The following is a 19,292-nucleotide window of genomic DNA, read 5'->3' on the forward strand; positions in this document are numbered from 1 at the left end:
GTTAATTTATATAGCGCATTTTACAAAAGTTTTCGTTAGAATTTGGGTATGGCCCCATGGGTAGTCGGCAAGTCAATCTCCAAAGACCAGTTAAATCGTTTGCTTGAACATAAGTACCACTGTGAAGGAGAAGGCATATGTGACAACTTACTTAAGGACTTTTGGCGTGTATCTTCTTTGTATATACCAACATATATTGCTCCCAATACTCTCACTATAATTGGTCTTCTCGCCAATGTATTTGCTTTGTGTTTGCTGTTGTCTTATGGGGTATGCAAATATACCAATCACATTTTTTAAGGCTTGTTTCTTTACTTCGTTGGTGTTTGTAGTGTGTGTATTCGCGTACCAAACTTTAGATGCCCTAGATGGCTTGCAAGCTCGCCGTACAGGGTCTTGTTCTCAGCTTGGTGAACTGTTTGACCATGGTTGTGATGCTTTATCCACATGTAACTCTATCTGTACGCTCTAATTGTTTAGGTATCCTCCCCATAAGTTATTTCATCGTCATTGGTTTGGATGACTGGCCTATGTTGATGTTCATTCAATACTTCTGTATCCAAGCTTATTTTTATGTAGCCCATTGGCGATGTTATGTCACGGGAGTTCTTGCCTTTGACCGGTAAGTGAGCATAATTGTAGAGTTTTGTAGGGTCGGAGTGACAGAGGTACTTTTAATTGGAATTTTATTTGGGACGATATCTTCAATATTTGGTCACTCTATTTGGAGCATGAAAGTGAGTTTTTTTTTATTATCCTCAATGCCTTGCGTAAGCACGTAGTGGCTGAAAGGAACCTGTCTTGCCATTCTGGGAATCTTATTTTATATTCCAATATATATATATATATATAGGGTATTGATAAACTAGATAATAATAAGCATGAATTTTCGGAAGTTGGGGAGCGATTGGTTTTTATTGCTTCTGATTAACAGAATATGTAGTATACACTCTTAGGAAATAATAAGTCGAATTAAAGAACTAATTAATACATCGTTCTATAGTAGACAGAGGTTTGTAAAACTTTAAGTAGTTTACAGTTTTAGTAAAACCATTTCCATTGACATCTTATGGGACAATATTGAACCTATCGTAGTTTTCTTTTACGATCGTCACAAAATAGGACTCTTCTGACTAAACAATTCCTCTAACTATAAACTGCTTTCGTTCACTTTTAGTTATACTACCTCTCTCTCTATTCCTTCACGTCTCTATATCCTGTTTTTGTGTAGGACATTGATATCCAGTTGCATCACTATTTATTAAATAAGTAAATATGGGACTTGCACATAGCTAGTTCTATAATTCATTTATTTCAAATCTCAATGCATCCACAATGTCAGATTATTTTCTGTCAACCTGGATCTCGAAAACTGAAAGTGAGTATAGTGCATGAATAAGGGCATAGATTTTGAGCTTCTTAGAAAGTACGCCGTTCGTTATTTAAAGCTTTATTACAAATGTCCGTCAGTCAGTTAATCATCTATAACGTAGGACTAGGCACATATGCATCAATCCAAGTTACCGTACCACCTCTAACTTCTTTCCATCCTTCTCCAACACTAGTCAGCGTTGCGCGACGTAATGATCGGTGTTTAGTTATGCGTATTGCGTGGCCCAAATATCTCAGTCGGTGGAGATTTACAGCCTTATCAACTGATTTACCATCGTTACCTAATACCCTGCGTCTAACCGCGCTATTACTTACCCGTTGATCCCAGCAGATGCGGGCAATATTTCTAGGACATTTGTGATCAAATACTAGTAACTTACGAGTATCTTCTACTCTTAATGGCCACTTTTCTCATCCGTAAAGTAAAACAGAGCAGACTGCTGCGCAGTGTACTCGTCCCTTAATCGATAGATGGATATATCACCTTCGCCATAGGTGACGTAAGTTGGCTAAAGCCAAACGAGCTTTTTGAATCCGTGCTGAGATTTCATCAGACACAACCCATTAGGGCTGGTCGGACTTCCAAGATAAGTGAAGTTGTTGACGCGTCCGACTACTTCGATTCTTTTTCTTAGTTCAGTTGTTGATGCAGGCCAGTCCTGGAGCAACAACTAGCATTTAGATAGGGAGAAACGTATCCCAAACATCCAGTCGTTGCTGTTCAATGCTAAGAAAAGGCTTCATTTTATCAGCGTTTTTATCAAGCAGAACTATGTCATCTGTGTATTCTAAGTCAATAATTGGACCTCCTGGAAGAGTGTATCCACCTATGCCACTGTGATCGATTCTGATCCATATCAGTAAATGCGGAGAAAGATAAAGTCAGTCATCAGCTACAACGTAGGACCAGGCACACATATGCGTCGGTCAAAGTTGCCATAACCTCATTAGAACAACAAGATGATCACCAAATTCATAAAAGTAGTTACTTCAACAGTAGTAATATATAAAAGAAATGTTGTATATAAGTATATAGTACGGGAAGAAAGAAATATATGAAGCAATTTTAATCTCAGGGTTTAAGGGGAGACAGAGAATGTATACACCTACGCCATTGCGATCGATTCTGAGCCGTCACACAGAGTCTCCAACCTTTGGTTACGATAGTCACTCGGACCCTTACCAAGTAGTTTGCATCTACCAACATGGCTCAGACTAGAAGTTAGTGACTTCAAGTACTGATAAAGATAATCCACCTACCTAAGAAAGTATCTGGTGATGAAAATGTGAAATTTAGACACATAGCAATAGCCTCTCTTTTCCTCAAAATAATGGAAAAAATTTGACACCCGCTTCAACCAGCGATAAAAGAACACAGTGATCCGTATCAGTTTGCTTACAAATGCAAAAGAAGCACCTTAGATGCCGTTGCTGTTCCGCATCACAATATAGTGTTCGGCTTGGAAAATGGTAAGAAGTATGTTAGATGCGCTTTTCTGGACTATACTTCTGCTTATGATTGTATCCCAAGACAACTTTTACTTACATTTCAACACTGACAGCTGGATAAACAGCTATGTTCCTACCTCTCTGTAAGAAAACAGCACACTGTGTTTGGAGGAAAACGTTCAACGTCTCTACTGTCTCATGAAGGTGTGCCACAAGGAGCTGTTTTTTCACCTGTTTTCTGCATGATCTGCTATCTTCGACAGAAAACACTTTTGTGAGTTATACGGACGACCCCACTGTATGTATACTGATTTCTACCTCTTTATATCCCATGGAAATGAATGAGTTTTTGTCTCATACTGAATGGTGGTCTATTGTTAATGGTTTCATACTTTATCTGTCTAAATGTCCAGCTGTTAACTTTAGCCTAGGACATGGACAGCACCTTAACACCATGCTGGGATCCCATGATGCTTGTGCCATCGGAGATTCTTTGATAAACACAATGTCGAAGGTCAGTTATCTTGGCTTTACCTTTCCCTCTGATCTCTCTTGGTCTTCTCATGTTTTACTGTTATCGAAGAAAGTGTTCCGTCTGAATTACTACATGAAGAGGCTGCATACCTTTAGGACTACCCAACATATACTGTTACAATTTATCGATTCCTGCATATTACCTATTATTTTTTGCTGTTCTCCATTATTCTTTCTTGGGTTTTTGAGAAAAGACTTTTCTGTATTGCGGAGAGTGCTGAAAGCAGTTAGCAGGATGTGTGGTGAATCGTTTGAGGTCATTAATAATATGGTTGTGGATAGATATCTAAAGTCTTGCGAACTCCAGGTAGGCGTTATCAGATACTAACCATCCTCTTCATTCATATCTTTCTCTTTGTATATGTTCTGGTAGAACGAGACGTCAATACATTGAAATCTATGCACACAAACAAAGGTATAAAAATTCTGTATTGCTTTACCTAGCAAATATACTCTGTGACAAACAGATTGTTAGATTTGACCTAGTCAATAACCTGTATTCTTAAGCATGTCTCTAATTGAAAAGTTGTATAAATTAAGATTTTTCTTTGACCTTTTTGTTGTTTTTGTTGATGTAGAAGAAACTTGTTGAAACACTTTGTGCTGAGATTTCTATATTGTACCAAAATATAATATTGAATAAACCCATTAATAATAATAATCAGTTCTTGAAAATCCAGTCGATGAGAACATTTCCAGCAGTAGGGTCTATGATGAAATTAAACAACAATGGAGATAATGGACAGCCTTGTAGGGTAGCGTTTGAGGTTGCAAAATCAGATGACAGTTCTCTATAAGCTTTGACTCGACTAGTAATGTTCGGGTGATTGCGACCAGTCAGATGGGAGTACGTCCAATCCGCAGACTTTAGCTGAAACATTAGTCTACCTAATCACTCAATCTGAAACACCATCCTTAAAGACCTATGAAGCCGATTCGTCTGGACCAGCTGCTTTTCTTGTTTCAGATTAGCTATAGCTTTTCGAACTTCAATTCGAGTTGAGGGGCTTATCTCAATGTTCCATTTAGGCTGTTTGGGAATGGTGGGTAGCTGAAGGCCAGTTGAAATGCTCCTTTAAATGTTCCGCCCATTGTTCTAGACGTCTGAACTGAGAGCAGATAAGAGTACCGTCTTCCTCCTAGATCATCTCACTTACACTTGACTTCTTAATTCCGGCTTCTTTTATTAGTCTGAAATGCTTTCTAGTGTTACATACAGCTACTGCCTTTCCCATCTCTTTTGCTTTCTTTGCCCGCCACTGTTCACGATCGTTCCGTAGACTTTTGGTTAACATAGATCTGATTTCAGTCGTCATCGCTTTCAAAGCCTGATGGGATAAGTTTACAGGAATCTATCAGTGCAACAGATGTCACAGAAATCCACTGGTTTTTCGTGACCCTTTGGTTCAAATCACTCATAAATGTCTCTGTTGTTCCCACAGCTTTTTATAAATCTTTCCAAGCAACATCTGGGTAAGCCTCGTTTTCAGAATTACCTGAGTGTGACCTCCGTTGTTTCTGAAATCTACTTTTGGCTTTCTCGTCACTGAGCTCAGTCAGTCACAACGTAGAACTCCGTACGTACGTACATCAGTTCGATTTGCCATACCACATTAGCACAGAGATGCAGTTGTCGACTCAAATCCCATAGTGGTAGAAGTGGTAAGAGCATAAGCATTATGTCACTGAGTTCAGTTCTAATGAGTCTTCTTAGTGTGGATTTTTTGCGTCCATTGAGGCGCAAGCCAATGCGTACTCGTATTGGAGCATGATCAGAGTCTAAACATGTACTTCAGAACGATTGGCAGTCTTCCATCAAGCCTCTCCAACGATGGCTGATGGCAATATGGTCTATTTGAGTCCATGTTTGACTATGTCTCTCCTTATTTTTAAAGTAGATGCTTGTCAGAATTAAACGATTGTCTGAGCACAGTTGCAGCAGATGGCCATCATCATCTGTTCGCTGAGCCGGAATACAAAAATATCCACCTAAATGTCTTTCTGTTTGGCTTAAGCTGCCTACTTGGGCATTAAAGTCACCTGCTACAAGTACTGTGTCTAAGTGTTTAGCTTTTTGAAGAAGTTCAGAAAGCTGTCTGCGAAATTCATCTTTCATTTTATTTAGGCTGCAGTCAGTGGGAGCGTAGGCGGAAACGACGAAAAGGCAACGATGTGTGTCTATCCTTCCGAGTTCTTACGGAGCCATCTAGTCAAACAACACACATGCGACTTTTAACAGGGAAACATTCCAAAAGTGCTTGTTCTACCCTCATACTTAGTGCTATGCCTATACCCGTCAGTCTACGAAAAATTGCCGTCGTGTCGCCATATACACGGAGGGTGTATCTCGTCGGCTCCCAATTTTGGCGAGGAGAGGTCAAGTGAATGACCACACTAGGACCCTGTATGTGTGTTTCGGAGACACAGGATATATCAATGGTGCGAGATTCTAGGGTCTTAGCCAAGGAGACCTGCTGGCCGATTTGACATAGGGGGTTCAATTTGTAGTTTGGAGCGAGGTCTCATTAAACTTGGGACAGTATTACGCGCACTAGAATCGTTGGCCATGGTGACACTTGAGGAGGAAGTGTAGAGTTAATAGTCGATGTGGAAGGGATAATGAGAATTGAAGGGGGGAATTAATCATGATTACAGTGGTCTTGAGTGCTGTTAGAATTATGAGGGTGGTAATCACTTCATGGCTGCCCACATCGTGGAAGGATTCTTCCAGATGTATCTGAAAAAGAAATTGGGTTAGAGTTGGTTTTAGTGACCTCAGAGCTCAAGGGACAAATACTTGAGGTCGGTCACGCACGACCTTTTTGTGAGTAATTCTCGTGTTAGCTCCGTACTTGTTGGGGCCTTACCACTGGGGACAGAAATCCGTAGGATAAGACGAGTCGTGGATTTATAGGGTCAACCTTTTCCAACCCGACCGTTGCTGCTACCTTGACGTGGTGGTCGGGCTTGCCTATCGTGATGAAGCAGTCGAGCTATGCTGGCTGGAACAATCGTTCCTCGAGGTCCTACCATGCCAAACAGGTCGGTTGAAGAGCGGTAAGACTAAAAGCAGCAATCCCAAGGTCCGAAGGCGAAGTCGTACTGCCGACTGTACAGAGGTGTGACAGCAGTAAGGTGTTTCCTTCAGACAACCAGCATGACAGCGATGCTGCCTTCCCACAAGGAGGGGTGGGGTTAGAAAAGGTCGACCCTAAAAATGCACACCTCGCCTTATCCCACGGATTTCCGTCTCCGGCGGTAAGGTCCTTTGAAGAACGGAGCTAACACGTCAAAAATCCTCCACAAAAAGGCCGTGCGTGACCGACCTCAAGCAGTTGTCCTGTGGGCACTGCGGTCACGCTCCCAGTTCGTTAAGACCAGCATTAATCCAACTTCTTTTTCAGGTCCCTCAAGAAATACCCTTCCACGGTGTGGGCAACCGGGAAGTGATATTAGCCCTTATACCCGTAGCAGCACACGAGACCAAGTTGGTCACTTTCAAATCCTTCCTACACCTTCTAATAACTCTCTTATCTCCACGACTAACCCTTCCCACGTCCTTTTATCACCTCGCACCGCTAGGGCAAACGATTCAAGTACACGGAACGTTATTCCTGGTCTCCTGAAACCACGCTCTAAACTACATATAGGAACTTTTAGTGTCCGAACATTGTGCCAAATAGGAGAACAGGCTTCCTTAGCTAGAACTCTAGAATCTTACACCATCGATGTGTGCTGCGTCTCCGAAACGCGCATACAAGATCCGAGTAGCGTTATTCATTTGACCTCACTTAATCAAAATAAAGAACCATCTCGATACACGCTTCGTGTATCTGGAAGCCCTGATACCGCTTCCCGTGGCCTCGCTGGTGTAGGTATAGCATTAAGTCGTAGGGCAGAACTAGCTCTTTTAGACTGGATCCCAGTAGACAGTCGTCTATGCGCTGCCCGACTAAACGGATCAGTAAGGAATCGGAAAGATAGGGAAACTCGTCGTTGCCTCTTCGTCGTCTCTGCCTACTCTCCCACTTACTGCAGCTCAGACGATATAAAAGATGAGTTTTACAGGAAACTTTCTGGCCTTCTCCGAAAAGCTAGGCGTTCTGATGTAGTAATAGTGGCTGGTGACTTTAATGCTCAAGTAGGTAAACTAAGTGAAAGGGAAAGACACCTGAGTGGATCTTATGGTGTCGTGGCTAAAAGAACAGATAATGGCGACCGTCTGTTGCAGCTGTGCTCAGATAACCGCCTATTTCTTGCAAATACTAACTTTAAGCATAAGGAAAAACATCTTTTGACATGGCGACCCTCGAATTCGTCCCAACGTTGGACCCAATTAGATCACATCGCTATCAGCCACCGATGGAGGGGCTCGATAGAAGACTGTCGCTCATTCTGGAGCACATGTTTAGACTCAGATCATGCTCTAGTGCGAGCACCTATATGTCTGCTTCTTACTGGACGTAGGAAAGACACTGCAGGGAAGCCTCTAAGGGTTCTACTTAATGATAAGCAAGCTAAGAATATATTTCAGGAACAACTGGAAAACAGTTAGACAGACATGTAAGTTGTGCCCACCCCGAGGCAGCGTGGAATGACATCCGAAAAGCTGTGGAAACAGCAGTGATATCCGCTAGTAAGGTAAGCCATAAGGTCAGGGAGAAATAATGGATCTCAACAGCATCTACCGCACTGATAGATGCTCGAAAACTCATCCCACCTGGCTCTGATCATAACGAAGAGCGGAGTCAGCTTAAGCGAAGGCTAATAAGAAGCCTACGCAATGATCGTGAACAGTGGTGAGTAGCGAAAGCAAGAGAGATGGAAAAGGCAGCGGCAATAGGTAACAGCAGACAAGTATTCAGACTTATTAAAGAAACCGGTATTAGGAACCCAACTATTAGCGAAACTATCTCAGACAAAGATGGGCATATCATTCATTCTCAATCCAGGAGATTGGATCGATGGACAGAACACTTTAGGAATCAGTTCAACTGGCCGTCAGCCATACTTCAATTACCCACGATCCCCAGTCGTCCTGAATGGCAAATTGAGGTAAGTCCTCCAACTCTCTACGAGGTTGAAAAAGCTATAAGAAATCTGAAGCATGGGAGAGCAACAGGCCCTGACAGGTCTACCCCTGAGATTTTTAAGGATGGTGGTCCAGTACTAGCAGCGAGATTGACTGAGGTTTTAGGTAGAATCTGGGAACTGGACGTAATTCCATCTGACTGGTCCAAATCACTGAATGTGTCAGTCTATAAGAAAGGACAAAAGTCCTCCTGTGACAATCACAGAGGAATCAGTTTGACTAATATAGTGTCTAAAATATTAGCTTCAATAATACTTGGACGCCTAACCAAAGCTCGTGAAGAGCAGACTAGAGAAAACCAAGCTGGTTTTTGGCCTGGACCTGGTTGTATAGACCAGATATTCACTCTACGTCAGGTCCTAGAACATAGACATACATTCAGACGTCCCACAATAGTAGTATTTCTTGACCTTAAGGCGGCATTTGACTCCGTTGATCGTGAGGTTCTATGGCAGTGTTTGTCAGTGAAAGGAGTACCAAATAAGTACATTAACCTCATAAAGGCTCTCTACTCGAACACAACTGGTCGAGTTAGAGCCTATGGCGAACTGTCATCAGAAGTGGTTACCTCAAGTGGTGTTCGTCAGGGCTGTCCACTCTCCCCATTCTTGTTTAACTTTGTCATTGACATGCTTTTAGAGATATCACTTTCATCATCTCAATCTCCAGGAGTTGAACTTTTACCAAGAGGCTCACTTACTGACTTAGAATACGCCGATGACGTAGTTTTATTTGGTGGAGTTGACAAAATGCAGAGTCTTCTGACCACTATAAACAACTATGCAGGCATGTTCGGGATGCGATTCTCTCCCTCGAAATGCAAAATGTTACTTCAGGATTGGGTTGCATCGACACCTGAACTAATGATAGAGAGTGAAGTAGTTGAGCGTGTTGACAGCTTCACTTATCTTGGGAGTCTCATCAGCCCTTGTGGTCTGGTGTGTGACGAAATCTCAGCACGGATACAGAAGGCTCGTCTAGCTTTTGCCAACTTGCATCATTTATGGCGTAGGCGAGATATCCGTCTAGCAACAAAAGGACGGGTTTACTGTGCAGCAGTTCGTTCCGTCCTACTTTATGGCAGTTAAACATGGCCGATAAGAGTAGAGGATATTCGTAGGCTACTAGTATTCGATCATAGATGTCTTCGAAGGATTGCTCGTATATCCTGGGAACACCGGGTAAGTAATGCAGATGTTAGGAAACGGGTACTAGGTAAGGATGGCAAATCGATTGATGAAGTAGTGAAACTTCATCAGTTGAGATGGCTGGGACATGTGTTACGTATGCCCAACCACCGACTGCCCCGACGTGCAATGCTTTATAGTGTAGGAGCAGGTTGGAAGAAAGGGGCGGCCAGACCAAAACGTGGCATAAATCCATGAAGTCACTGATAAGTGGACTGAGCCATGTTGGTAGGTGTAGACTACCTGGTTGGGATTCGCGAGATGATAGCAACCGATGGTTAGAGACCTTGAATGACATGGCTCAAAATCGTTTGCAATGGCGAAGGTGCATCCAATCTTTGTGTTCTCCCAAATTCTAATCTTCTGAATTATTTGTATCCTTTTCCTTTTTCTCTTTCCAAATTTATTTCACTGGATTATACTCCTTCAATAACATCTTCAAACCCTTATCTTTCACATAATGCTTATACTCTTACTACTTCTACCAATATGGGATTTGAGTCGACAACTTCATCTCTGTGCTAATGTGGTATGGCAACTCGAACTGATGTACTTACGTACGAAGTTCTACGTTGTAACTGACTGACTGACTGACCAATCTTCCTTTGTGGGAAGGCAACATCCCTGTTATGCTAGTTGTCTAAGAGAAACAACTTGCTGCCGCCACTTCTTTGTACAATCAGCAGTACAACTTCGCTCTCGGCCCTTGAGTTTGCTGCTTTCAGTCTTACTGCTCTTGAACCGACCTGCCTGATATGGTAGTGTAATGAATAAAAACATCAATGTGGACGATCAAATGTATTTAGGCACGAAATTACAGATTATTTCAGTAAAATCTAACAACCATACAGTAAATAGTTAGTTTGCAAACTGTCAATCAGTTGTCTCAATCTTGACTATTCCTTCTGCAAATATCAGTCCATCGTTTCTGATTATTGTTGTTCATGTATTTTCATACCAACTGCGTTTCGTTCGCGTTCTTTCGTTATCAATCTTCTACTGAAATACATTTAATGCCCGACCATCGTTATATATTACTTCTGTGGATATAAGTAACCCACACCACAGTAGGACCTTAGGAAACGATTGTTCCAGCCAGTAGAGCTCGATTGGTTCATTACGACAGACAAGCCCGACCACCATGTCAAGGTAGCAGAAATAGTCGGTCCCTAGCTCCCAGTATACTCTTTTAGAATCATTTTCTTGTCAAAGTTGTATGGAAATTTGATAGGATTATCTTATCTCTTCTAAATTTCTGTATTGTTTTGTTTTGATAATATTTAGTTTCTTTTTGTCACTTATTATAAATGTTTTGTTATGTTAAAATCTTTGTGTAGGATCCACTTTTCGGTTTGGAACTCAAGGTTGTTCAGTTCCTCGTGTTCTCAATTGTCATGTTTCTTCTGGCAGTTCAGTTTGCTGATACTATTTCTCAAGGTGGTTGTGGTAAATACGGGACAACCGTTGCTGTAAGTTGATTCCAAATTTTCCTTAGAAATACAGACGGTATAGTTACCACTTCACATAGTTACTGCTAAAAACGAACGAAAGATTAAAGATTTTTTGGAAAATATATTCTGGTTTCCAATATGTTACTGAAAATTCATGGAAAACAGAATCTCAGTGTTTTATTTCTTTCCTTCTGCGCTATTTTATGGGACTAACTACCATAGAATAAGTATAGCCCAAAGTTGTATACTGAAACCTTTATTTGGTTACTAGTTTGCATCACTCATCACTTCAAAAGCATTTCGCTACATTCCGAACATCGATTATGTAAATAAATGATGAGATATAATTCCCCATTACTCTTTAAGTTTCTCTAGTTGAATCAGTGATTTATCTACTACTATAGTTTCGTATTTGATTTCCAGTTCAACAGATTTCAGTACAAACTTTAATACGCTTTCCGCTGACCCATATGTGTTGTATAGTTCAAAACACCAATAAGATTAGTTGTATACGACCAACTTTTTTTTACAAACAAGTTCTCTTTAGTAAAAAAAATAAATTGTAAACACATTATTTTTAGTTTTTATTGGTTTATTGAATGCTATTTTTTAAGAGCGTAATAATTAACAATTACATTTTTCACCTCTGTTTTAGAATACTAGTGTACTATTTCCAGTTTGCCCTCTTACACTTGCACTTGGTTTTCCTGTTTTGGTTGCTATTAATTCTCCGGTGAATCTTTATCACCAATCACCTTTTATTTTCCTGTTGACGTTTGGGATTGTTTCAGCCAAAGTTTCTCAACGTCTAGTGGTAAGTATTATCTAGCGAATAGAAACTATTTACTTAATAGTAAGGAAGTGATTTTCATTAACGATGAAAGTAAGGACTACAAGTGTTTATTTAATTCATGCAACCTGATAGTACGTGTTAAAATTCTCATGTCAGTTAACCCCATTTTTACTGGGACTATTTAGGATTCTCGTAACAGTGTACTTGGATAAACTGTTATTGTCATGTGTCATGTTCTATAATTATTGTTCCTCTTTATACTACGTGTTCCGTTTAATAATTTTCATCAAAATAAGAAAAAAACGATTTTTAGGGAATACAGTAAGCACTCCATATTTTATTTTAAGGTTTCCCTCTTTTTAGTTACAACCGGTCTGAAAAATATGTCACTAAGATAAGAACACACACTCGCTGTTCGGCAAAATAGATATGACAATTGAAATACTAGGAAAAGTATTTGAAGTTGATAGCTGACTGATGAGGGAGCTTGTGTTTTATGGGTAGAAAGAAGATAACAGCTACTCTCTATGTAAGTCACAGTAACACACAGGTAAAATAACTCATAAAAATTAATTAGACATCTAATATAATTTAAAAGTAGCGAAGACAAAAGTTGCCAGAAACGAGTTGTAATCTACAAAAAGCTGCAGAAGGTGGCCTGCGTTGTTTAATCCGGGAACAATCATCACTCTTTCAAACGATTCCTCTTTGCAGCTACAGGGCCAACCTTAAATTCTCTAGTTGACATCGCAACCTCCGAGGAAATCGTTTAATTAACTGTAAAACACATCCTTGATTCTATTCAGACTGAAGCCCGTCGATGGATATGCAGATACTATAAAATGACATCGTTTCTCACTCCTTATTCTTCTCACTTTTATGGAACCCAAAATAACAACATATAAACGAGTGTTCATTGTTGACCCAATCAGTGTGACCTACACTGTGGGATTTATTTCAGCTCCACAGAGTTTCCAGATAATCATAGAGCGAAGATTTCGAATGACGGATGGAGAACAAATTCAAGATGTACTTTGAGCTAATTTTGTCCCTGGCAGTTTCCAATGGGATACTGGTTAACGAATTTTTGATGTAGGTTTGTTCTCTGAGCTGGATGGTTTTGTCGTGGAGCTTTCATCGTCCTTCTGAACGACATCATCAGCACAAACTTCGGGTTAACGGTTAACAAATTCCGTGACGATGTTAACCAGTCGGTCTTACCCAACATAAAACCTGTCACATGTGAGCATCTTTTGAAGTTGCTTTGGTACATTAGATAAGAATGTCAAGACAAATCCCAGAGTAGTAGAGGTGCCTACAGTAATACTGTCAACAGGGAATATTAGGTGTGGATGTTATGATTCAAGGTTAAGAACAGATTCATAGATAATTTTGAAATTCATGATTTAAAAGGTGATATATAGTAAATGTATCTGCGCCACGGCGACTAATTCTGAGCTTTGTCATTCAGCATCTCCCACCGTTGGTGATGATGACCTCAATCCAAACAATATTTCTTTCTAAGCATTCGTTATCTTGGTTACAAATATTCCCTCCTTTTTTATGTACACAACGAGTGTAAATGAATAACGAAAGTATTGAGCAACCATTAGTTGTTAGATCTATGTCTATTCGTAACTTATTGTTTTTATATTCGATCCCGTTTCACTGAATTTGTGTTTTATTGGATTTATTGACTTTATCACTATGTGCAGTATCATCTTGAGCTATCTACTGGAGTTATTCTATGTGACGATTTGCAGTCAATACCTACTCTAAGGAGTTCTAAAGTACCATGATGATAAGACTGTTAAATGGCTTTTATCCTCTTGCTTGATTTTTTGTTGGCTAACAGAGTTACTTGGTTCTCTAGATACTTAATTTTCAACCGACAAGCTATGGCTTCAAGTTCGCCCCCACTAGCCTTTATTCTTCAGTACCAGTCATAACTTAGTGATAATGGAACGTGTACATATCCAGTGATTGTACTTATGTTACTAGGTATTTCAAAATTTTCTGTATTCTAAATCTTATCACCTCACCTTTTGTTGCTTTTCGTTTTTATTATTCCAATTTGATTTTGCTGATCTGATTTAATTTTATAGATCGCTCATATTACTAAAAGTGCTATTTATTTGTTTGACGCTGTTATGTTTGGGGCAGCTTTGTTAGTCATCAATCAATATTTTTCGTGTCCCTTTCCTGAAGTCTTAGTTCTGTGGATATCTTTGGTGAGTTAGTGTTTCTATCGCTATCCTAAACTTTTGAAATAACAAGTAATATATATATATATATATATATATATATATATATATATATATATATATATATATATATATATGGTCTTCGAATAGGTAACTGTTGGCTTTACTGATGAAGTATGTACTTTTTTTGTTTATCGTTTATTTGCTAACACTATAAGCCAATAAACCTGGGAAATCGGGGTGTGAAAAATCACATGTACGGGTAACTATTGTGTTGAGTGACATGTGGAACTGAAACATTGGAAACATAAAATTTCGGATGAGTTCATAATGGCTAGAGAAAGTCAAGGCACAGGCTGAATGAAAAGATGCAAACAAGCGACTAAAGATAAGCATTAGAACCCACAAGCAGTAGTATATAGAAGACCTGGCAATGACATCGGAAAAGGCTACAACGGAACGCAAATGGGACAACTATATGATACAAAGAAGAAACCAGCAGGGAAATATAATAAACCAGAGCAACCAGTCAAGAACAAAGAGAACAAGATAATCAATTAGGTTCAGGAACAATGGAACAGGTGGGTAGAAAAATTTGAAGAACTCCTGAATAGACCAGCCACACTGAACGCACCAGACATCAAGGTAACACACACAGACCATCTCATAGCTGCTACCCCGCCAACAATCAGAGAAATCAGCCTTGCTATCAGACAAATCAGTAGTGAGAAAGCAGCAGGACCTGACATTATACCATCTGAAGCACTAAAGTCAGACGTAAATTAGTTGCAAACATGCTCTTCATCCTATTCAGAAAGATTTAGGAGAAAGGGCAATTGCCGACAGACTGGGAAAAAGGATAACTCATCAAGATACCAAAGAAAGGAGATCGCAGCTAAAGAGAGGAATATGGAGGAATCACGTTACCATCGGTACCAGGACAGTGTTGCTGAACCAAATGAAAGATTATAAATAAATTATCAAATCAAAACTTGGTAATGATACATACAAATGAAAGATTTAGTAGATTCCTAGCTTCGAGACCGACAGTCCGCATTTCGTAAAGATCGATCGTGCACAGACAGAATCGCGACACTACAGACCATCATCGAACAATCAGTTGAATGGAACTCGTCACTATACATCAGCTTTATTGACTTTGAGAAGGCGTTTGATAGCGTAGATATGAGAACCTTCTTTGACACTATGGTGTACCTGAGAAGGTCCTCAACATTAAAAATTCATACGACGGACTACACTGCAAAGTGGTTTATGGAAGGCAGCTGACAGATGCATTCCAATTGGTAACCGGAGTCAGACAAGGCTGATTACTCTCTCTCCTTTTCTTCTGGTGGTTAACTGGATTGTGAAAACCTCTACATCTGAGGGGGAGCATGGAATATCGTGGAAAGCTTGGATGTGGTCAGACTATTTGTACTTCACAGATGACCTAGCCCTTCTATCCCATACACAGCATCACGTGCAGGTGAAGATAACCAATGTTGCAGTAGCCGTTACAGCAGTAGGCCTCAACGTATACTAGGGAAAAAGCAAGATATTAAAATATCACACTCAGCACCAACGAAATCACGTTTGATGAGGTATCCCTGGAAGAGGTGGAACGTTTTACATACCAAGACGACATCGATAAACAAGGATGGTCTGATGCAGATGCAAAAGCATGGATGGGCAAGCAAGGGTTGCCTTGCTGTAACTGAATAACTTGTCGAACTCAAAACAACTGTCTGCAAGCCAACATCAAAGAATCCTTAATAGGAACGTCAAGACAGTTCTACTGTACGGAGCTGAAACGTGGAGAACTACTAAAACCATCGTCAAAAAAGTAAAAGTAATTCTAAAAAAACTGTCCGTTTGTCGGATATCATCAGCAAAAATCCACTATGTCAGAGAACAAACCAGTTTCTATCTGAAGAGGAAATTAGCAAAGGATAGAACAGGTGGATAGGACACATTGTGGAAGTAATCAAAGGCAAAAGGAAAAGAGACATACCAAAGAACACATTGCACTGGAAATCAGAGGTAGACATTAAAAGAATAAATAACACTTTGAAACAACTGGAAAGGAGAGCTCAGGACAGAGTTGGTTGGAGGATCCTGGTCGTTGGCCTATAGTCCACGAAGGGTAAGAGGCGTAAGTAAGTAACTAAGATTATCTCTTTAAAAGGACTCCCCATCGTCCCTGACTTGTGATAATTGTTGGAGTTAAGATGGAGGTAAAAATTCATTTGGTTTTTTAAGTTTCTGCATATGATGTTGATTTTGGCTTACGGACGCGTGGCGGGTTCTGTAAGATAATTTAAATTGCCAGGTACTTGAGGATTTCTTTTTATTCGTGAAGTGATTTCTTTGGTCATTGACTCACCATGAATGACATAAACTTCTTCTTTGTTAAAAATATTTGACGTGGTCAACATTTTAGACTATTCAATTGGCCCATCCACTAAGCACAGTATAAGTATGTTAACTAAGGATAGACAGCCCTACTCTAACTGTGCAAGTTTACTTAATAATAAAGAGACTAAGATAATGTATTAAGAAAAACTCACTGCATAGCCCATTCCAAAAGCAAAGTTCTTTTCAAAGGATAGTAATGACATCTTCGCCATCCTTATGTTGTCCTTTCGAGGTTTTCGGAAGTTGGCAGTTTGTTTGGATTTCATTCTAAAAAGACTGCGTTGTTTGTGTTATCTAAACCAATCAGATAACGTTCTATCCAGAGACAAGTTTCTCATAAGTTATGATTACTATCAAAATCATATCTATCAGTCATTTAACCAAATGCAACTCAAGACCTGCCATATTTTTATAGCAGTTCAAGCTGCAATACCCTATTAGCATAGTGAGATGAAATTGTCAGGGAAAATCCTGATGTGGTAGAGATAGTAAAAGGATCAACGGTAATAGGAAACATTAGTTATCGAACATACGATTCCAGTAGAAAGTATACATCACTGAAATATATAAACTTATAAGGAATTTAGAGACCTAGGTTCCAAATGGAAACCTAAAAGTGAAGGTATCTGTGGCATTGCCAAAAAATTTTAAGCCTCATCATTCACAGTCTAACCACTGGTTACGGCAATCACGCGGACCCCAACCAGTTAGCCTGCACTTATTTACATTGCTTAGCCCAACAGTCAATGTCTTCACAGTCTGGTCTCACGTCTTGTCTTACCTACCCGTAGCTATCTCCCAACCTATACCAGCCATCGTCTCTCGTCAAGGTAGTCGATAGATGGGCATGCGTAATATATGTCATATCTACCCCAATCAATGAAGATTCTCTACCATGTCAATCGATATGCCTTATTTACCTGTGGGACAAGAAGACGGAAATTGAAGCGCAAAAATCCCTTCGATTAATTTAGATTTTTTAATTAGCATGTTTCATAATAAATAAAACTGCAGTCGAAATAAGTTACTGTTTGTTTATTATTTATAAATTCTAGATATTCGGAACTGTGAATATCATATTATATGATGCTGATGTATGTATACAGTTGGCTAACTTTCTTAATATATATGTATTCCGCATTGGTCGACCACCATCTACGCGTCACAATAATAAAAATACACCCGTAAAAAAGTCAGTTCAAGATAACACTTACAAAAATTCACTTCGTATACGAAACAGTTCTCGTAATTGATAATAGTTAACAAATTTTTTTATCAGGTACTTTGTATTTCTCTTTTCCCCAAAATTTACCATTGGTACACATGAATGTATACATTACAAAATTATATACAAAGAACTTTCACTTAATTTTGACTCATTGGAATATATATATATATATATATCCCTTTTTGTGTATACAATAAGAAGTAATCGGAATCTCAGTTTTGTTCATTATTCTTAGAACATCATAATCCACAAAATGATTGAATTGAGAATCCGTTTCGTTTTCGGCTGTACAAAAGTTTTTATTTATGCGGTTCATTAAGTCCACGTAATTTGCAATTTCCCATGCTCATGATACGTATGAAGTTTTTTCTTTACAATGGAGTGCATAATTTCCACCTATTTATACTTTCTGTTTATCCTTCCCTTATTCTTATGGTGTTTTTCTTTGCTATTTACTTTCCTTGTGTTTTACGCGCCATTTGTACCAGTCAAACTAGCTTATTTTTATAATAATTTATTTATTTATTTCTCTTAAAATAAAGATCCACATTTACGATTATCTTCTGTGTTTCCCATTTGTCTTACGATTGTGTTATATATGTGTATACATCAAATCCATTCTAAATCCCTGTTAAAATGAAAAAAGATATAACATACTCCTGGTTTTCTTTATAAATACCAGGTGTCAATCTATGTATCTTCCTGTTTTGAATTTTTGTATGTATTTGTGGGCATTGTTGATTATTGTACTCTTTTTCTTAGATATTTCCCATATCATGATTTACTTTTATTGTCTGTAGAGTTTTTTTGTATTAGAATTTTGCCAAATAGATGTGCCATGCAATTATCAGCTGATAGTAAAGCTAATCGACAAATACTTTATTTTGTGTATAAGGATATCGGTGACTTATCCTTCTGCTCTTTCTTTGTAAGCAATTATTTGGTAATTTCTGTAGTACCAACAGTCCATTCCACGTACAATCTTTACATATTATAAAAAAATATACGTAATAAATGCGGTAGAGTTATGTTCCAGGATTATCGGTCATATTAGTATTATTGGTATATATACGTGCATGTAAATCCGTCTGTTTCTTGCTTTTTAGTGATAGGTTTTATTTACAAAACGTGAACAGATTGTTAAACAGTACAAAAAGAACAAGGTTTACAGAATGAAATGAATTCATTATATGTCATGGCCTCTTCTCAGATACAAACGAGTAGTAATTATATAAGTAATAATAAAATTATAAACGAGGTATATGAACGTAGAATATTATTTTCAAGAAATTCTCTTCAGGTGGATATTATAGTAATTTTTAATATTTGAGTTCATGAGTCAGTTAAAACTAGACCATCATGGAAAACCTGAAAGCACTGGACGGCCGTTTCGTCCTAGTATGGGACTCCTCAGCAGTGCGCGTCCACGATCCCGCCTCGCGAGACCGGAACCCAGGGCCTATCGTTTTCACGCGCGAATTGTTATGAAAATGATTGTATAATCATTCAACAAAGAAACCAAATTGAGTTTATGTGAGCATCAATAA

The 19,292-nt window shown here is 39.1% G+C and overlaps 1 protein-coding gene across 1 annotated transcript; it reads left to right on the plus strand.

The window, feature by feature from the left end:
* On the plus strand, positions 1-18,591 carry Smp_071020 (choline/ethanolaminephosphotransferase 1). Its single transcript, XM_018794519.1, has 8 exons — positions 1-270; positions 302-449; positions 481-622; positions 653-737; positions 10,992-11,123; positions 11,761-11,919; positions 14,004-14,129; positions 17,573-18,591. The coding sequence occupies exons 1-8, from the start codon at positions 49-51 to the stop codon at positions 17,768-17,770; spliced, it is 1,212 nt and encodes a 403-aa protein (XP_018648924.1). The 5' UTR covers positions 1-48; the 3' UTR covers positions 17,771-18,591.
* Positions 18,592-19,292: the final 701 nt, after the last annotated feature.

This window comes from Schistosoma mansoni, chromosome 1 (genome assembly GCF_000237925.1).
Source record: "Schistosoma mansoni strain Puerto Rico chromosome 1, complete genome".
Taxonomy (NCBI): Eukaryota; Metazoa; Platyhelminthes; class Trematoda; order Strigeidida; family Schistosomatidae; genus Schistosoma; species Schistosoma mansoni.

Bases quoted from the DNA above. Each gene is read 5' to 3' on its own strand.
- Smp_071020 (XM_018794519.1), top strand. From the start codon at position 49: ATGGCCCCATGGGTAGTCGGCAAGTCAATCTCCAAAGACCAGTTAAAT. The intron at 271-301 runs GTATGCAAATAT...ACATTTTTTAAG, and splicing joins GTTTGCTGTTGTCTTATGGG to GCTTGTTTCTTTACTTCGTT. The intron at 11,920-14,003 runs GTAAGTATTATC...TTAATTTTATAG, and splicing joins AAGTTTCTCAACGTCTAGTG to ATCGCTCATATTACTAAAAG.